The following is a 20198-nucleotide window of genomic DNA, read 5'->3' on the forward strand; positions in this document are numbered from 1 at the left end:
TAGCCCATAAATATACACAATTATTATTTGTTAACTAAAAATACTTTAAAAATCTTGCATCCCAATGTACATAAATATTATCTCAAAATAAAACTGTAAATCAATAAGCAAAAACACTGACAATTTTTTAAATTCCAAATAACAAAGATTTAATCTTCACATGCCGTAGTATCATTGGTAATGGAGTAACCTATTAAAATGGGTTATCTGAACTAAATTAAGTAATGGGAAAAATAAGAGAAATGGACGAACAACCTTTAATAAATACAGGAATACAAGAAAACTTTTTAAATTCAGTGAATTGTGTAAGGAGCAGTCCCAAGGAAATTCATTCCTTGGGAATGAATATATAAAATAAATGAAAATGTATTTTTCTTTTATTGCTACTGAAGATTGAACTCTGAGCCACACTTGGCTTCTTTATACACACACACACACACACACACACACACACACACACACTCATATATATATATACATACTTTTTTTTTTTTTTGGAGACAGGATCTCACCAAGTTGCTGAGATGACCATGAACTTGTGATCCTCCTGCTTCAGGACTTCCAGGAACTGAGATTACAGTTACGCAGCACCATGCCCAGTGGAAAACCATTTTTTCTTTTATTTTTTTAAATTAAACTTTTTTATTCTAATTTGTTATATATGACAGCACAATGCATTACAATTCGTATTACACATATAGAGCATATTTTTTCATATCTCTGGTTATATACAAAGTATATTCACACCATTCCTGTCTTCATACATGTACTCAGGGTAATGATGTGCATCTCATTCCACCATCTTTTTTACGTCCCTTTCCCCCTTCCTTCCCCTCCCTCCCCTTTACCCTATCTAGAGTTCATCTAATCTTTCCATGCTTCCCCTCCCAACACCACTATGTATCAGCCTCCTTATATCAGAGAAAACATTCGGCATTTGTTTTTGGGGGGATTGGCTGACTTCACTTACCATTATATTCTCTAATTTCATCCATTTACCTGCAAAAGTCATGATTTTTTTCTCTTTTATTGCTGAGTAATATTCTATTGCATATATATATACCACATTTTCTTTATCCATTTATCTACTGATGGGCATCTAGGTTGGTTCCACAGTTTAGCTCTTGTGAATTGTTCTGCAATAAACATTGATGTAGCTGTGTCCCTGTAGTATGCTGTTTTTAAGTCCTTGGGGTATAGACTGAGGAGTGGGATAGCTGAGTCAAATGGTGACTCCATTCCAAGTTTTCCAAGGAATCTCCATACTGCTTTCCATATTGGCTGCACCATTTTGCAGTCCCACCAGCAGTGTATGAGTGTGCCTTTTTCCCAACATCCTTGCCAATACTTACTGTTGTTTGTATTCTTAATAGCTGCCATTCTGACTGGAATAGATGAAATCTTAGAATAGTTTTGATTTGCATTTCTCTAACAGCTAGAGATGTTGAACATTTTTTCATGTATTTGTTCTAAGAAGTGTCTACTCAGTTCCTTGGCCTATTTATTGATTGGGTTACTTGTTATTTCGGTGTTTAGCTTTTTGAGTTCTTTATATACCCTAGAGATTAGTGCTGTATCTGATGTGCAAGTTGTAAAAATTTGATCCCAAGCTGTAGGCTCTCTATTCACCTCACTGATTGTTTCTTTTGCTGAGAAACAAAAGATTCAAAATTTAGTTTGAATCCATCCCATCTATTATTTTTTTATTTTATTAATATTGTCAAAATGACCACTACCAAAATCACTACACAAATTTAATGCAATTCCAATCAAAATCCCAATGACATTTCTCATAGAAATAGAAAAAGTGGTCATTAAATTCATCTGGAAGAATAAGAGACCCAGAATAGCTAAAGCAATCCCTAGCAAGAAGAATAAAGCAGGTGGCATCACTATACCAGACCTTAAACTATACTGCAGAACAATAGCAACAAAAACAACATGGTACTGGCACCAAAACAGAGGGGTAGACCAATGGTACAGAATAGAGGACACAGAGACTAACCCACATAATTATAGTTATCTTATATTGGACAAAAACATGTTTTGGAGAAACGATAGCCTCTTCAACAAATGGTACTGGGGAAATTGGAAATCCATATGCAACAAAATGAAATTAAACACCTATCTCTCACCATGCACAAAACTCAACTCAAAGTCAATCAAGGGCAGAGGAATTAAACCAGAGACCCTGCATCTAATAGAAGAAAAAGTAGGCCTCAATCTCCATCACATTGAATTAGGCCCCTACCTCCTTAATAAGACTCCTATAGCACAAGAATTAAAATCAAGAAACCCATTCTTACACCACAAAAGTTTGTAAAATAGGTTAATTCCCCTCTCACTTTCCTTTTTAGAAGTGAGGTAAATCTTGAAGAACTGGCCCAAATAGAATAGGAAAGAATTTCTTGTTTCTCCAGTGTCTGCTAGGGACTTCCTTTTTCTGTAAAGAATGAGGACTAAATTTCCATTTCATATTAATATAGAGTGATTAACTTTGCAGATAAACATGGAAATTCAACAATAATGAAATGTAAAAAGGTCATATACATTCCATAGACAAATGAAACCATGATATTTAAACATTCATTCATTGTAATTTGGTTTGGTGTATTAATATCCACCTAATAGTTTTCACCTAAACTTCATTTTCATTCTGCTCTACATTCTTTCCTCAATCTGCACACATTTTGGACTAAACAATCTTTTCTGGTACTTTCCTGGTACTTTCCTCCATGCTTTAGTAAGACACTGTTCTTTGAAGTTTCCTAAAAAGAGGCAACTCTGCATCTATGAGATAATCCAGAAAGTTCGTGATAACAAAACTTAAGAGTAAGCATGTAGGCAGAGACAACAGATTCCACTTTGATACTGCAAGAGGGTAAGTAAACCTACAAAAAATTATAAGTCTAGATGACAGAAAGTAAGCCGTCTTTAAAACACTGGCCCTTCTCAAATATTTGGTTTAATTTACAGCAGATTATTTTATAATAGAAGATAGTAATAATATAGATTTATCTTTCTTCTGAACCAACTGAATGAATCACATTTATCTACCTTTATACAACCCACTCATGTCTTCTTGGGGAACCCAAAATAATAAAGGAAAGAACATGGGCATGTTGGACAGGGAGATCTGGCAGAATTTTAACTCTTACATGTTGGAAAAGTTATTTAATCCTAAAAAGCTCCAGTATCTTGCTTGTAATTAGGGCAATGAGAACACACAGGATTTTAAGTATATTTATAAATATTTTGACCTAAATATAATAATATATGATTGTTTTATGCACACACACAAATATAATAGGATGCAAAGCACAGTGGCTGGCACAGAGAAGGCACTAGATAAACTGAAATTTGTTCAGTCTGGCTCCTGAATAAATGACAATCTGTTTGCAAAGCCTTGCCTTCAAGTTATGGGCACTCATATTTCCCCCTTTTACTTGGCCCTCAGGATTTATATACACACTACATGAGAAGATGCAAATGACCATCTCCTGAATTGAAATTCTAAGCTCATCAACTGGAACACACTTACTAAATGCTATTCCTATTTACTTAGTTACAAAGGAAATACATACCTCTCAGACTATCATTACCTATTATTTTAGTAGTCATGTAAAAAAACACAATTATTATTTCTTCTTTTCTATCAATTTAGAGGAAAATATTCTTCAGAAAATATGCACATATCAAAGGCAACTACCTTGAACCAAACACTAAGCTATTTATGTAGGCACAATACTTTTAAAAGAACATTGTATATTTTAAGCCCTTCTTTAATTTAAGAAAAATGTAATAAATTAGGAAATGAAATCTATAAATCAACAAATACGTTAAATATTTCAAAAGAAAAAACTCTGAGGATAATTAAATTATATAGTGAGGTTTGGCTTGTGACTCATCTATCAGAAAACCTGTTGAGAAATGTTTGGGGCCTATATTTAAAATGATATTGTTCAACATTTACATGAAAAATAAAAGAATGGCAACTATTGTCTTCTTGTATTTTCATACTTCAAGTCACCTGAAATGTGATTATGATTTAGAAGTATAGATGCTGAGGCATTACTTGCTGTTTAAAAAAAAAAAAACAACTTAAATCATGCTTATTGATTTTATTCTTCCTATCATAATATATTTTCAAAAATTCGTTAATTATTATGCAGAGTTCACCATCACAGCAATAAACTGAATCAATGTATGTGCTTTAATTAAATGTACTTTAAAAAGTCATTCTTAAAATATACATGTACTTCATGATAGCATTTGGGATTTTAAACTTTCAATTTTTTAAGAATCTGCTCCAATGAATAAAATGCACCATAAATTTGAAAAACAATTCCACACATGAGTAAATTAATGTCATCTTACCTAATATTTATATTAATTCTTAATTTAAGTCCTAAAATAGGACCTTACAATACCTATTATATAGTGGTGGACACATGAAACAACTTGAAATATTTTCTAATGCACTAATTTTGCACAATTCTATGATATTCAATGGCCCCTCTGAATAAACAACATTTAAAAGAAAAAATTAATATATAATTTGGTTGTTTGTTCAGTAATTTGTTTTGACAGAGTGATTTCAGTGCCTATATAGATTGTACTACAAGTACTAATGATCCACCTTATTTTGAATTTTGGAGAAGTTCTTACAGTATAAATTTAAGATGTACAACATGAAGTTTTGATACACAAATAGATAGCCAAGTGTAACAACCCACTTTTAAAGTCTACTGCCAATGTTTCCTCATAATCAAATATGATTAATTTAGCCAGTTGGCTCTTGGCAATAATTCTAGTAATGGAAAATTATCATAAGCCAATATGTCTTGATTGCAAAGCCTGCCCCTTTATTGTCTGCCTAGATTCTTTTCACATCAGGTCTATAGTGAAAAGTGAAGTCACAAACAGAGGTATTAGAACGCGCACAATGGGACCACTGTTCCCTGGAACAAATCAAATTTTCAATAACTCTTATGGTAATTTGAGGGCTTCCATTATATAATCCTTCAAAAAAATTATATATTTTTTTCATTGAACAATCTAGTGAGTGTACCTTAATATACACAACAAGTAAAATAAATTAAAAGTAAATCAAAGCATATGTTTAAGTCCTGGGTTCATGAAGAAAGCATGAGAAATGTTTAAGCCTCGATTAATGTCAAATATTCAAGTTGTTGGGTTTGGCGACAGAGGTGGATTCTCAAGAGAGAACACATTCCAAATGGGATGTTCTATTCTCCTCTCAACCCCATTCATAAAACGCCTTGCTGTTATGCAATGGGATCACTCTGCGTGGGTAATGAACATACAGGCTGATGTTCAGCGTTGACTGGTTGCACACAGAACTGAAACATCACTTATCTTTTACTTAAAAACAAAACTTAAGGGAAGATGTTTAGGTAGAAGCACTTTTGCAGGGAGTCGTTTGCATTTCTTAAGGAAACAAACCAAAGAATGTGACTGAAATGAGGAATCCAAAGGCACAACAAATGAGTACTTCACACAGGAAAGCTCAGAGCAAGGGTCTCCTGGAAGGAGTAAACCAGTTATGTGGCCATAGATAAAGGGCTGGCATAGCTCTGGGAGAAGCCAAGCCTGAACGTGTTCGCTATTTTCAGCTGATATTGAAGAAAGGGGATTTGAGAACCCTAACATTGGCTTCCCTTTTCTTAATGTGACCGTAACCGTGCAGAATTCTCTCTATCCCAACTCGGGTAAAGAGGTCTCAACCCCGAACCTAACTCGCCTGCTTTAAATCTCAAGAGTTTACACCGCAGTCACAAATCTGGGAAACCAAGAGGGATGATCAATGCCAACGTGAGACTGCATGTTCTTTTGACTTTTGTTTGCTGGGGTTTTCATTTTCGATAGACATCCTCACTCTCCTTATGGAGCTGGGAAAGATAATGAACACCCATATTCCTCATTAAGACAGCCCCAATTACAGCCAAACGAAACCTAGAGGACCCAAATCTGTCCCCAGAACCGAATCACAGAGCCGCCTCTGAATGGGTGGCCACCTAGACCGTCCCTTAGGTCGAGCACAGTTTGTGCCTGGAACGAGGGGAAAGCATCTCTCTTAATTCCTCCCCAGACCACTCTTTCTGTATAGACCCACCTGCATGGGCGCTTCGTGTCTCATTGTAGGCAAATGTTCTTTCTTTCTAGGGCAGCGCTGGCCGGGACGCCCCGCAAAGCGTGCACAGCCCGCGCGTTCCACGCTCCACACTGCACTCTCGGGGTTCACTAGCCGGTTCCAACATCAGCACCAGAGCTGTCCTCTCCTGGCGCCCGCACACGCGTACTGGCTAGGAACCCCGAGTACTCCTGGGAGTTGTAGTCTTGTCCTGCAGGTCTTTTATGCAAACGGGCAAGCAGTGAACTACACCTCCCGGCAAGCAAGAAAGACTTTAAATAGGCTCGGTCTTCCAGTAGCACTTGGCCGCGGATCCTCCCTTCTTCGCCTTATGGGTTGCTCCTGGCTATTATCGCTCTTAGCTTCCTCTGCCCCTTTCTTTGCAAGGCTCCAGCAGAAGTGATCCCAGCGATCTCGGCTGGAGATTTTTCTTTACTAGCTATTCCCCTTGGGAAGCCAGACTGAAATTCCCTAGTTGGGAAGCGCAGTCTTGGTGTTCATTTCCAATACAAATGATACCTTCTATGATTCCCCGCCTCACCTCTACCCATCTCAAATCGGAAAAGTTTATACATTTCCATAGGATGAGTGGGGTAGTTTTACTATTTTATTCAATAAACACGAGAAAGAAAGGAAGGCAAACATATAAAGAAAGTGTTTTATCTGCATAAATGCATTGAGAAGACTCGAGGACGCGCGCGCGCACACACACACATATATACACACAGAAACCGACACACGTCCCAAAGTCCGTGAAAGCGAGATTTCTCGCTGAATACACTCAAGAATTCCCTTCATTTGCTTACCTTTCCATAGAGCTCCATTGCAGCTGGAGGTTCGGAAACTCTCGAGTAAATCTCCCTGCAGCAAACGGAGTGAAAGTCTTACGCAGCAAGCGGGGCTAAACTGAAAGGCACAACACAATGGAAGAGCTAGGGGTAAGCGGCTCCCAGAGAGAGAAACGAGGGACGTGGATAGGACAACTGATTTAGATGGATAACTTCTTTCCTTAGGTGGGGGAAGCGCGGAGTCTTCAAGTGGCAGCTGCAGAGAAAGGACTGAGAGTCTCTTAGGAAGTGTCAGGGGCGATCGCGCTGGGCAGCCCCTCCCCAATCCCTCCCCCAGGAACCTTCCACCGTCATTAGTGCGCACACACAGCCACCGCTGGCCGCAGGCTGGAGAGCTGATAGGGCACCGGGTTATTTATCCAAAGCAAGTCACATAAAATGAACACATTCATCACCAGAGCCCAGAAGCACCGCCAGGGAATGAGATGGGAGACCTCTATTAAGTTATTCTGTCCTTTCTTTAGCACAGAGCCATTCCTTATATTACAATCGCACTCCTCCTAGATTAGTTCATAGCATGATTTTCAAATCTCTGAACTACATTTTTGTTACGTGTACCCTTTCCCATCAATTGACTACCATGTATGGCTATTTATGTACTCTATACCTATCTAAAGATAGCCCTCTCCCCTTAAGAGTAAACGTTGATCATCCAGAAATGATGCCTGTCTTGGCATGAGGTCAAATGTATTGTATTGGTGGTGGAGTAGAAAAGGAAACAATCATTATACTTGCAGGAAGGCATGAAAGGAATAACTTGAATCCGCTTTAAACTTCACCGCATTAGACAAAGCAGTAAAAGGGAGGTTCTGGAATTTAATACATTTGACAATCTCTTTGGGAGGGAGGGTTGAAATTCGTATTTTCAAACTCTATGTAGAGATTTTGATTGACTATATCTGATTAGAGGTCTGGGAATTTTAAACAAATACCCTAGCAATTCTGATGAAACCGGCTCCTTTACCTTAACTTGAGAAACACTACCTTAAAAGATTCGTATGTAAGACATTTTCCACCACATTTTAAGATACAAACCTTGAAAATTTCACTGTATGAACTTAATACTGCAACAACCCTGTATGGGGAACCTATTCAAAATATTTAGTTAATTAAAGTTTGGGTTTAAAAAAAAAAAGAGTCTAAGATCTATCTGCTAATCTATGATTAGTGAGAATATAATGTGACATCATCCAGATAAAGAATTTTTATAACTACTCAGAAAAAGCATTTTAAAATGCTCACTTCATAATGTGGAGGATTATGATTAGAAAAAATTAATTTTAAATAGTCAATAACAAAATGAAAAGTGAAACGGAATTCTATAACAATATGTTTCATGGTAGCAACTTACTGCAAGTAATACAGAGTGTTCTATTAAGACATATCTAAGAGTGTATCTCTTTATGAGTTTTTTCCAAGAGAAATACCAATTAAATAATACTGATACTTAAATGCATATAATTGACATTTAATATTTGTTCAACTACTGAAAACATGTTTCTTCAGAACAATTTGCTGTATTTTTTTCTACCATCAACAAATTTCTTAAAAATCAGAGTCTGACTAAAGTATATTTAAATATCATGACTATTTAACTTACAAATTTACTTTTCTTTGAGAAATTTATCCTTTCTCAGCATTTTACTAAAATGACATACATCCTTGATGTATTTAAATATATATATTCTAGTTGTAAATGGACACAATACCTTTATTTATTTTTTTTATTTTTATGTGGTGCTGGGGATTGAACCCAATGCCTCATACAGGCTAGGCAAGCACTCTACCACTGAGCCACAACTCCAGCCTACAAATTTTGATTTTTTTAAGTGTGTCTTTAAGTTTGTAGAAGTATCCATAAAAATTAAGTTTAAAAAACTAGATTTGCAAAAGGGCTTTGGGAACTAAGTTCTGTCCTACTCATAAATGTGTAGGAAAAATAAAATAAAATAAAGTCAGAAGTCTGCTAAACAAACAACAGTGAACCAGAATTAACTGTCTCCTGAAAGTCAGAGCAGTCTGATTTCGAATGTACCTGTTCCCGGCATCTCTCTTTTAATTTAACAGAAATCAGTTTAAAATTAAATTAAATTTTAACTTTAATTAAATTCAAGGGATTACCCAATGTTAGCATACCATGTCTCCCATTGAGCAAACAGGGTAATAGAGAAACATTCTTCACTTAGATTTGAATCTGGAGTTGATATTAAAAGGAGTTAATATCAGAATTAACAGAAGGAAAAGGGGCCACCAGTGACATGTGACATGAATACCTCACCATCTCAGAATGTAGAGCAGGCTCAAAGTGACCTCCTCAGGGTCATGCAGACAATCCAAGGGATAGCTAGGTTGAGAACTCTAATCTCTGCTTTCAGATTCACATTTCTTTGCCACTCCCCATGTCCCTGCTCAGGCACCAGCTTTTTGCTTCCCTGCATTTACCTAGTATTCACTTTGTTGTTGCTTTATTAGTATTTGCTTTGCTTTTTTTCCTGAATTAGGACTTGGGCTGAAAACTGAAACTACTGAAGTTTGGCATAAGGATTAAGGACACCCTCCAGGATTCTCTATGCCCCTCATGAAAACCTGACTCAAATCCACAGTTCGTGGATGGGAGTCTAATCTTAGATATTCCTGGGACCATATCCAATTGAGGGCAGGATTCTTCTGGCCTGAGCCCTGTTACCTTTGTCTGACTCACCATATTTGAGGTTGGTTTTGATTTCAACCCCATGCAGCATCCATACCAAGAAATGCTATTGATCGTTTCAGGTTCCCTTTAAAAGAAATTAAGTATTTCCATGGAACTATTGATTTTTTTTTAAATTAAAAGGCAAAATTATTTTAACTCATTCCTACTCGAGAGGTTTTCAACACTATAAATAACCATTATAAGTAAGGTGCTTTGTAAAAAAAAATGTAAATGTACTAAAACCAATAAATATGGTATTATTAATAATAGCCCTTTTAAACACCTGTTTGGTTGTAGGCACTTGTATATATTATTCCATATAATACTTAATAATATTGCAAGGTTATATAATTAACCTTATTTTATAAAGAAGAAGTTTAATAATGGGTTTAAGGACAAGTATTTTGCTTAAGGTCAGGAATTGAAGCTCAGGGTTATCTGATTCCAAAACCCAGACTATTACCCATGTTTTTCCTTGTAAAAGGTAATGTTACTTAAAAATAGTATATTTTATAATCTCTTGGAAATAAGGTTTACTGGACTTTGTTCTTCTTGACAAAACTGATACAACTATAGGTATCTCATGGAATTATAAGATTGCTTATATCTTTTAAAGAAATACTTTTTAATTTGAAAACTGCCAACATTTTCAGATAAATAGCAATCCATTTGATTTAGCAGAATGAAAAAATAAATTAAAAGCTCACCGCACGAGGTTTAAGTGATGACTACAGACTGAACCCTTTAAAACCATGAACCCAAGCACATCTTTTCTCTTTTAAATATATTTTTTCTCTAATAATACAATTTAAAGTCCACAGTCATTTGGCCCCATCACTGTGAGCTTGTGGTGAAACTCTGAGAACATCATGGCAGGGAGATTGTGGTGGAAGAAAGCCACATGGCAGTTGGGTAGGGAAGAAGCAGGCAGCAAGAGAGGGAGCAAGAGAGAAGGACCAAACAAGGATGAGAGGTGGGAGGGAAAGGGAGAGAGAAGGGAAATTGCATGGAAATGGAAGGAGACCCTTGGGGTTATACAAAATTACATACAAGAGGAAGTGAGGGGAAAGGGAAAAATAATACAAGGGGGAGAAATGAATTACAGTAGAGGGGGTAGAGAGAAAAGAGGGAAGGGGAGGGGAGGGGAGGGGGGATAGTAGAGGATAGGAAATGCAGCAGAATACGACTTGAGTATGTCAATATGTAAATCAATGGAAGTGTAACTGATGTGATTCTGCAATCTGTATATGGGGTAAAAATGGGAGTTCATAACCCACTTGAATCAAAGTGTGAAATATGATATATCAAGAACTATGTAATATTTTGAACAACCAACAATAAAAAAAAAAAGAGAGAGAGAGAGAGAGAAGGACCAAGGATAGGATTTACTTGTCGAGGGCATGCCCCGAGTCACTCACTTCTTCCAACCAGACCCCACCTTCCCCATTTTCCACCACCTCCCCAATAGTCCATTCAATTATGAATCCATCAACAGATTAATCCACTGATGAGATTAGTGCCCTCATGACCCAATCACTTCCAAAATATTCCACTTCAGAACATTGCTACTGGGGATTCAAGACTTCAACACATGAACCTTGGGGGATCCCAATGCAAGCCATAACATCTGCTAAACAATAATCCCCACCCTTCATGCAAAATGCTTATTGAAGAATTGGTTTCAAACTGATATTATGTTCTCTACCTCTTTAATAAATCTGGAGGTACCTCCAAAGAGACGATTCTCATTATCTTTACAAAAATTCATTACTCTTATAATGCTAGTATAAATTTTGATAACAATTTTATAATGAAGGCCTTTCTTAACTATGTACAATGTAGATGTTGAGCTCCCCAAGAGGCTTTTGACCTGGTGAAAGAGAAACAATTCAAAAAACTGACTCTGAGGACACAGAATAGCCTTGGGCAACATATTTCAGAAGACTCATAGCAGTATAGAATTGATGCCATAAGATTGGAGAGCATGCTACTGGCACCCAACCTGATTACCCATGTCAGTTAGTCAGCATGCTTTCACCTGCATGGGTGCCTAGAGCTGCCTCACTACAGCTCTAAACTAAGCTTCCCTCTCAGAGCCAAACCCAGCTGAGCATGAGATTCCTAATAAGCATCCCTGACCTGAAGTTACACCGAATTTTTGAACAGTATACTAGGAAGGCATCTTGCACATACCTAGCTAAATAATTTCATTCATGGTTAAGAAATTAGTACCTGAATAGTGCAAAAATCTGCTCAAGGTCATCTGATGTTATCATAAATATCAGGAAAAAAAACACAACTCTTCTGAAAGTATATGGTAGTTTATTAATATGATCGAATGTTATGTGTGTCAACAATATTCATTAAAATAATTTTAGGTTTACCTCTTATAATTCAAAAATGAGAGTCAAAAAGGACACCATCCTCATCCCAGAGGGGGCTCCACGTTAGTCCAAGAGACCAGACATGTAGGTAGATAAAAAGTAACTAAACAAAACTTCAGTGGCAGAGATGATACCAAGAGTTGCCTGGTTAGGTGCCTGACTGCTCTTATCACCAGTAACTTCTTTAAAGTTTTATAGGAGAAAGTAGTCAGTTTACAGATATGCTATGGAAAAATAAATATCTCAAGATACATGTGTTTGGGAAGATCATCCAATTGTAAATATAAAATGGGAGACATAGCCAGGCACAGTAGTGCACTCCTGTAATCTCAGCAGCTCCAGAGGTTGAGGAAGGAGAACCACAAGTTCAAAACCAGCTTCAGCCACTTAGCAAGGTCCTGTTTCTAAATAAAAAACAAAAAGAGCTTGGGAAATGGCTGAGTGGGTAAGTGTTTCTGGGTTCAATCCCCGGTACAAAAACAAAACAAAACAAAACAAAAAGATAGGAACATAGAATAGAAATTCAAAGGAACGTAAAGATTATTTAGTACTTCTTTTTTAGTTTGAAGACAAAGAAACAATGACCTAAAGATCAGTAATGAGTCACATAATATCATTCTAATTAGTAACAGAGCCAGAACTAATTATAACTCATGTGACTTCAAGTCCAGTATCCTTTCTAAATTTACAACATTTCAACAATTACTACTTTTAACTTGAATACTTATTTGCCACCTTATAAGTTGGCCATATTTCACCTCAAAGATAGGGAAATCACTACACATTAAGTCAGAAATCAACAGCCTCTCCCAGAAAGGTGTGATCTGATGATTATCTTTCACGGATGGACAAACAGGGTATAAAATCTAAGAAGGGTTGAAATACAATACTTTTTTCCTTCAAATAAGGGGTTGGGAAATATTTTAAATTTTAGTTCTTTAAAATATTGTCTATTAAGCTACAGAACCCCACATTTTTCTAATTAAAATTATATTTCACCCAAATCCATACATGTTAAGATGGTCATAAAGTTCATTATCCACTGATTTGTCAGGAGCAAAGAAGGGGGAGCTGCTTCTTCCTCCTTGGATTCCACAAGAACCGTGGAACATAGGCTTAACAGAATGTGGTGGATGCTGGGCAGCTCTCTCATCTTCAGTGCTGTTCCTCTTCATGTCAACGTGGCCTATTTGCACACAGGTAGCTCCATTCTCCCCATGCCAAGCAGAGTCACAGGGATCCAGAAGGACTTGGATGCAGGAAAGAATGGGGAATGGAATCATTGTTGCAACCTACCACACACAGGTCAGCGTACCTATGGAATCTCCACCACCTTAGAGGCTCTACATTCTGGTATAAGCCCCTGCCTCTGTTGCTTTCGACCAAAAATCCCACCATCTTTTTTAGTTTGTGTCCTATCAAGCTCATAGAGGCTTGTCTTAATCCTCCATCACAGTACCTTTTCCTATTGATTTTCTCTTTGAGAAATCCAATTTTATATTTACATGGACCTAAACCTTTAATAACAAAGACAAGATGTGTTCAGGAAAGTTCCTCCAGCACATCCTTGACAGCTGATTACTTCTCCTTCTGACTGTTAACTACCCCTGAAAGTTGAGTTCCTAGACAGGACTCACAGATCTAATCATTCTTACTGCAAAAAGACAGCATCTTTTACTCTCCCATGATCAACCTACAGAACAGAAAGAGACCTAGGCATTTCTCAATAGCTAATCTGTAACAGTAAATTCTCAGGTCATCTCTTGTCACAAAATTTAAAAGAGACTTAAGCTCAAAATAGTATTAATGATTTCAAACACTAAAGTTTGCAAGAAATATTTTGTCCACAAAGATATGTTATCTATGTCCCCAAAATCTGACTTCTCACAACTTATTTTTTTCTTCTGTTTCTTTATATCTTTTGTTGGATAGATAAGAAGAGGAAGAGAATATCATTCTAAAGCTTACATTCAACTCTAGTTGTAGCTTCAGTTATAGCTGAAGTATGTTTTTCTTTTTATTTGTATGAGTTTTTGGAAGATGCAATTTCTTAATTTTATTTGCAAATGACTTTTATGTTAGTAGTACGTTTTCTTTGTAATAATAAAGGCCTCTTGAAGGAGAAGTATATTAAACTACATTAAGTCACATTAAGCAAAAATCCTATAATAATTGATCAGAAGGAGAAGGGGCACAATAAAGCTGCATCTATCTAAGACTTATCTTTATACAAGGGACTGTGCTAGGCACTTCATATAATTTAGCAGCATTTACAATAGCAACAGGTGGCATGGTCACACTGGGTAATTTGTAAATAATTTATTAAGGCACTATTTACAGAAGCATAGGTGGTGTTGATAGTAACCAGCAGAAGGAGAATATGATGCCTTGGGAACAGGAACAACAGGGAACCAGAAAGAAGTTCAAGCAAGAAGGGCCATTGTGCAGGAAAATAGCATTACTTGGAATCAGGAGAAACTGATGTGGAGGACAGAGCCTGCAGGGGAAGGCTATAACTGATTCCCTCCACACTTTTATCTCTTGCTAGCTCCCAGCTAGCTGAAGCCCCTCAGGATCCAGAGCCACCCACCTCTTGACACATCCCATGGAATCAGTCTCCTAAAATGGAGCAGTATGGAGGGTAGAGAAGGAGACAAACTAGGAGACATTGGAATATATATAACCATTACATAAGCAATTTGAAACACAAAATGAAATCATTTTTGTAGGTATCAGAGGTAAAATAATGTTAACTTTGGTCTTCCTCATGTCAACTACCTTTTGTGTACTTTGACCATAGGAGTGTTTTCCAACTCCATTTCCTCATTTAACTTTCACATTCATGTCCTGCTCAGGACTACATTTTACCTAGACCCTTAAGTAAACTTTATATACCATCTTCTTTTTGTCTGCTTTGATTATTGTTTCCTAATATAAACAGTTTCACTGCCAATTTTTAAAATCAAGTTAACAAATATTTATTAATTGCCCAATGCATACCACTACTGATTTTGACAATGTAGATAATACAAGTGAAATATATAACATGGTATGAACCTTTACGTATTTTTGTTTGTTTGTTTTTGAAATGCTAAGGATTGTACTCAGAGCCTTGTAAATGCTTGCTAAGTGACCACTGAGCTAAACCCCCAGGCCCACGTAGTCTGTATCTTTGAATATTTATAATCTTTTATTCCCCTCTGTATTCTTCAGGAGAACCCAAGGATCATGTCTGACTTGTTCATTATGTTTTAGTCAGTATCTGGAAGAGTGCTTAGTATATAGTAGGTGCTCAGTAAATACTGATTAATTAAAGAATAATGGGGGTATAAAATACTGAAATAAATTGTAACAAAGCCCATAAATATGTGGCACATATACTAAAGGGTTAGGAAGCTTGGGAGGATGAAGATCAGGGATGATCACCAAAGACATTTTCAGAAATGGAGATGTCCAGATGAGCTTTGAAAGATGAATGAGGTTTAATAGATACAGAAGGAAAGGACAGTGGGGTACTTTAATCTTGAGAGGAGAAATGGCTCAGGCGACTAGGGTTTTCCCACAGGACATCAATCAAACGTGATAAAAGGGGAGGATTGTTCTGGAGGAACCTACTGTGCCTCTTCTGCTGCCTTTGCCAGTCTCTTTCATTCCCGTCAGTTCTTTCTGATGATCCTCCTCCCACTGTGAAATATGTCCTTTTCCCAGGTGTTTCTTCTGTTTTAGGTCACATGATATTCAGGAAAACCTATCTCACTTGTGTAGGTCCCAGCGTAAGGCTTTATTTGGTGGCTTCTAGCACTAAACCAAGAATTGAACTGTTTAGTTTAAGGTCTCAGGTTAGCTGTCGCTACACTGCGATGCTTTTCTCTACCTCCGGACTCCAGGTATAGAACTCTCTGTGCGCCTACAATTCTCAGAGGAGCTCCTGCATCACAGCACTTACTGTTTAGAAGTGGTTTGGATTTTAGCCTCTCCCACCACAGTAAGTGGCAAGAGATCTGGTATTGTTTGTCTGCTGCCAGATGATGTATAAAAGATTTTATGTCACCAATAATCCATTGGAGGATTTAAAGTCATTTTACGAATATAATGATACTTCTTTCTTCTTCGATGCTGTTCTTCAAGCTGATAAAGATGCTTCTTTTTTATTATTTAATGAAAGAGGTTTTGGAAATATGAAAATTACAGTGTATGCATAGCTAGGAGTAGAACTAACTTGTTTTGAGAAATAGAAAAATTAACCATTTTGTTTAATACATGCCTGGGGGTTCTTGGGACCTGGGATTTTCAATGCCAAATCCAGGAAAGTCTCAGGCAAACCAGAGAGAGTTGGTCATATCCTAGTGGGAAATAAAAACATAACAATAAGTTTCCTCTGTGCAATGCTCTGTGCCTCAATTCTAGCCAAGATTATATTCTTGTTCTGCAATGTTACTTATTTATTTATTTGGTACCTGGGATTGAACTTAGGCCACTTGACCACTGAGCTACATCTTCAGCCCTATTTTGTATTTTATTTAGAGACAGGATCTCACTGAGTTGCTTAGTGCCTTACTTTTACTGAGGCTGGCTTTGAACCTGTGATCCTCCTGCCTCAGCCTCCCAAGCCACTGGGATGCAGGCATGCACCATTGTGTCCGGCTGCAATGTTATTTTTTAATCTCAACTTTTTTCCATCTCTTGACTAATGAATCATTATATCTTGATAGGAGAGCACTCGTTGAATAGAAGCCAGTCAAGGCTTAAGATTCTTAGATTCTGTCTGTGGTTCTTAGCATGCCACAATAATTGGTCACCCTTTTCACCTTGTGATATAATCAATATCAGAATTTTCAAGTAGGGAGTTTTCCTTTTAGATATTTTGTTATAGATGCATTCACAGGAAGTGTTTTTGTGGTTGTTGGTTTGTTGTTCTTAACTCTGAATCCACTTAAGGAAGAATTATCTTCATCTGTCAGAAGGAGATACTGAGCTGGAACATCACATTCAGACCTAAAAACTTCAACACCATTTGAATTGAACTAAAGATAATTGAATTTTGGTTCAATTCACTCCATTATATCCTTATTGAGTTCCTTGTTTCTGTCTGCAGAAAAAGAGGTTGATGGGCAGATAACAAAGATGAAAAATTGCACAAGAGGAATTGATTTTCTTATTCAGAGCATGAGGGGGACAGAATAATATGTTGGAATTACTCTATAGTCTAAGACTCAAAATTGGGGGAGAGGAAGCTGTTTTGTTCTTTCAAAAGCATGGAATCCATAAAGATTATAAATTTGACTCATGTGGCCCAGATGATTTTAAGGGACATTAGGAATAGGATATAAAAGAAAGTTTTGCCCCCCACCCCACTGTGAACTTTATGTTTTTTACACTTGTGGATGACTGATGCTCAGATTGATAGTTTAATTGTTGACTTGTGCTTATGAACCACGGACACATATCAGACAAAGCTTAAGTTGACTTTTTTTTTTAAGGCAGAAGTCTAGCAATACATTTAATAGGTGGTCTTCTGGGAGCGTTTACTCAGCATTTAATATATGCTATTTTATCATTTTCTCACATAAAAGTCACAAGGGAGATATTAAGATGATCTTTGTTTATAGATGAGAAAATCAATTGCAGCTTGGGAAATTTAAGAAGATTGCTTTTTCAGAAGCATTCACATCAAGGGCTCAAGTCCAGATGTTCTGACTCCAGAGCTACATGATCAGTCACCCTTCCACCACCCTCTCATAGGTAGGAGCTAGGATCCCTGCACTTTTATACAGAGAAATGGTGGGTAGAATGATACCTGAAGTTCTTGGATCTTCCCTACAACTTCATAGACGTAGGTTTGGTACTTCATTTTTCAATTTCAGAATTTCTCAGTTTCTGAATTAAAAAAAAAAAATACAAGCCAGCACATGCATTTCCAGTTGTCCTAATTTAATGCATAATGTACATGAAATCTAGTAGCGGCTTCCTGACAAGAATCTCCATCCTAACCTCCACAACCTAAGTTTTGAATTAAAAAAAATGATCAATTAAAAAGATAGGAAAGTAGAAATGTAATGTGAGATAAGAATTTTAAAAGAGCAAATATTTTTACTTATTAAAAAGTTAATATTTTCTAAGATTCACTAGGTTCATGATTTTATACACAAAGTTCACGTGTTCCCCTTTTTCAAAAACATTACATTTCTTATGTCAGAACATCTAAGATAAGATACCTTCCTTTTAAATAGATGGATTCTAGATAGAGCAAAGGAGTGGGAAGAAAAGAGAGGGGGCAGGGGAATAGCAAGGATGGTGGAATGTGATGGAAATCATCATCCAAAGTACATGTATGAAGACACCAATTCATGTCAACATACTTTATATACAACCAGAGATATGAAAAATTGTGTTGTATACGTGTAATAAGAATTGCAATGCATTCCGCTGTCATTTATTTTTTTTCCAAAATCAATAAAAAAGAAAGAAAAAAAATACCTTCCTTTTAATAATTCTATCACATTGTATTCAAGTCATTTAAAGTGAGATTATCAAAAAATTGAGAGATAAAAGTTATAAGTAACAATTTCTTATATCTTCGTAGTAATGATGATGAAAACATTATTATCATAGCTCACATTATATTATATAGCTGAGGAAACAAAAACACATAAAACACATGGAAGACCTCAAACTGAATGCAGTTTTACTAAAGAAGCCATAATTTACATGGAACTTAGTAACTATCCGAGGAAATACAAGTCAATTCCTGGGTCATCACTTCAGTCCTCGCATTTCTATGGGAACTGAGGAGTTAGAACCTAATTGTCACCACTAAAGGAAGTTAGTCACTCATGCTACCATGAGCATTCACCAAGACCAAAGGCTCTGTCTCTGATGACATACCTTCTATATTCACACCTAAGTCTGTTTTCTGTTTTCATTGATATTGGAACTGTTCTGGACTGATTTAATTTATCTGCATTAAAAATATATACATTGTTCATGATGAATTTTTTTAAGCAGGGTGTTACAACATTGTAGTAGGATAGCCCTGTCTGACAAATAAAACTCCAATCGTTATCATCAATAAAATAATGAGAATACTCTTTTATTATGAGTGCTATTTGACATTTACAAATCACTTTAATATTGATTTGGTAATTGATTCTCAAGACAAACTTTTGGTTGGAAATATGTTGTTAATCATATTTTGAACTTTTGTGGTTAGGGATGAGCAAATAGAATATTTATAGGTGACTCCTTCCTGTAATGATTCATAAATTTATATATAAATAACTTCAAGGGTATTTCAGCAATATTTTGTTAACTTCTGAATTATACTGTGCTTCTCACTGAATTTCCTTGTTACTCGTGTTTAGAATTCTGTTGACAAGATTTAGTAACTTAAAGGTTCTAAAATAACACCCCACTATTTTAACTATATGGCAAAAGGAGTCTGAAACTAAGGAAGGAAAAAAAATCCCACTAGTGTTAATGTTTATTTATTACTTTATTTTCAGAAGGAACTGTACACCCTCTGGCAAAAAGTTAATGTGTTCTGAGAAGTGCTTGATGTGCATAATCAGAGGTCTATTTATGCTTAAACAAATTAAAAAAAAAAAAGAAAAGAAACTGTCAGTAAGTCATGGCCCATGAGAATTTAGTAAACTGTTATTTACTCGGAGTCAGCAGGCATTGAAAGCTGACTCTATAGAATCCAAGGACCCAAATACAAGTTCAGCTACTTCATTCTTGAGATAAGTAAACCTCTCTCATTCATCAAATTCAATCAATCAACAAGTATTGGCCCTACTGCTATCTAAATAAATCTCCAATTAAATCCTTCTCTCTGTGTCTACTACTTCAACTCAGGCTAGGCTGCCATCACCAGTCACTAGTATCATTTCTACTCAATCTTTACTTTCTCCCTATCCATTGTCCACATTGTAATCTTAATGATCACTCTAAAATCCAAAGTTGATCAGATTTTCCCTGTTCTTTAAACTCTCTAATGCTTCATCCATGCCTAACCACTGAACATGATTTGCAAAGATAATGCATGATGTATCTCCCACTTATTCCCTAGTTTTCCTCTCTCATCCGACACATTCACTCTGCACCAGGTTATGGAGTCATTT

At 36.4% G+C, this 20198-nt stretch overlaps 1 protein-coding gene across 2 annotated transcripts in view; it reads right to left on the minus strand.

Annotated features, from left to right (window-relative positions):
- Rab3c (RAB3C, member RAS oncogene family) overlaps window positions 1-7260 on the minus strand; it is a 255376-nt gene extending 248116 nt beyond the window's left edge. Inside the window, exon 1 of one of the 2 annotated variants that reach the window (XM_021722508.3) lies at window positions 6961-7260. In XM_021722508.3, the coding sequence (XP_021578183.2) occupies window positions 6961-6978 (18 nt within the window). In that variant the 5' untranslated portion in view covers window positions 6979-7260. Of the gene's footprint in view, window positions 1-6136; window positions 6325-6960 lie in introns of those variants that run through there. The other variant, XM_021722507.3, reaches the window with a different exon arrangement.
- Between the last annotated feature and the right edge of the window lie 12938 nt (window positions 7261-20198).

The sequence above is a fragment of the Ictidomys tridecemlineatus genome, chromosome 1 (genome assembly GCF_052094955.1).
Source record: "Ictidomys tridecemlineatus isolate mIctTri1 chromosome 1, mIctTri1.hap1, whole genome shotgun sequence".
NCBI classification, from domain to species: domain Eukaryota; kingdom Metazoa; phylum Chordata; class Mammalia; order Rodentia; family Sciuridae; genus Ictidomys; species Ictidomys tridecemlineatus.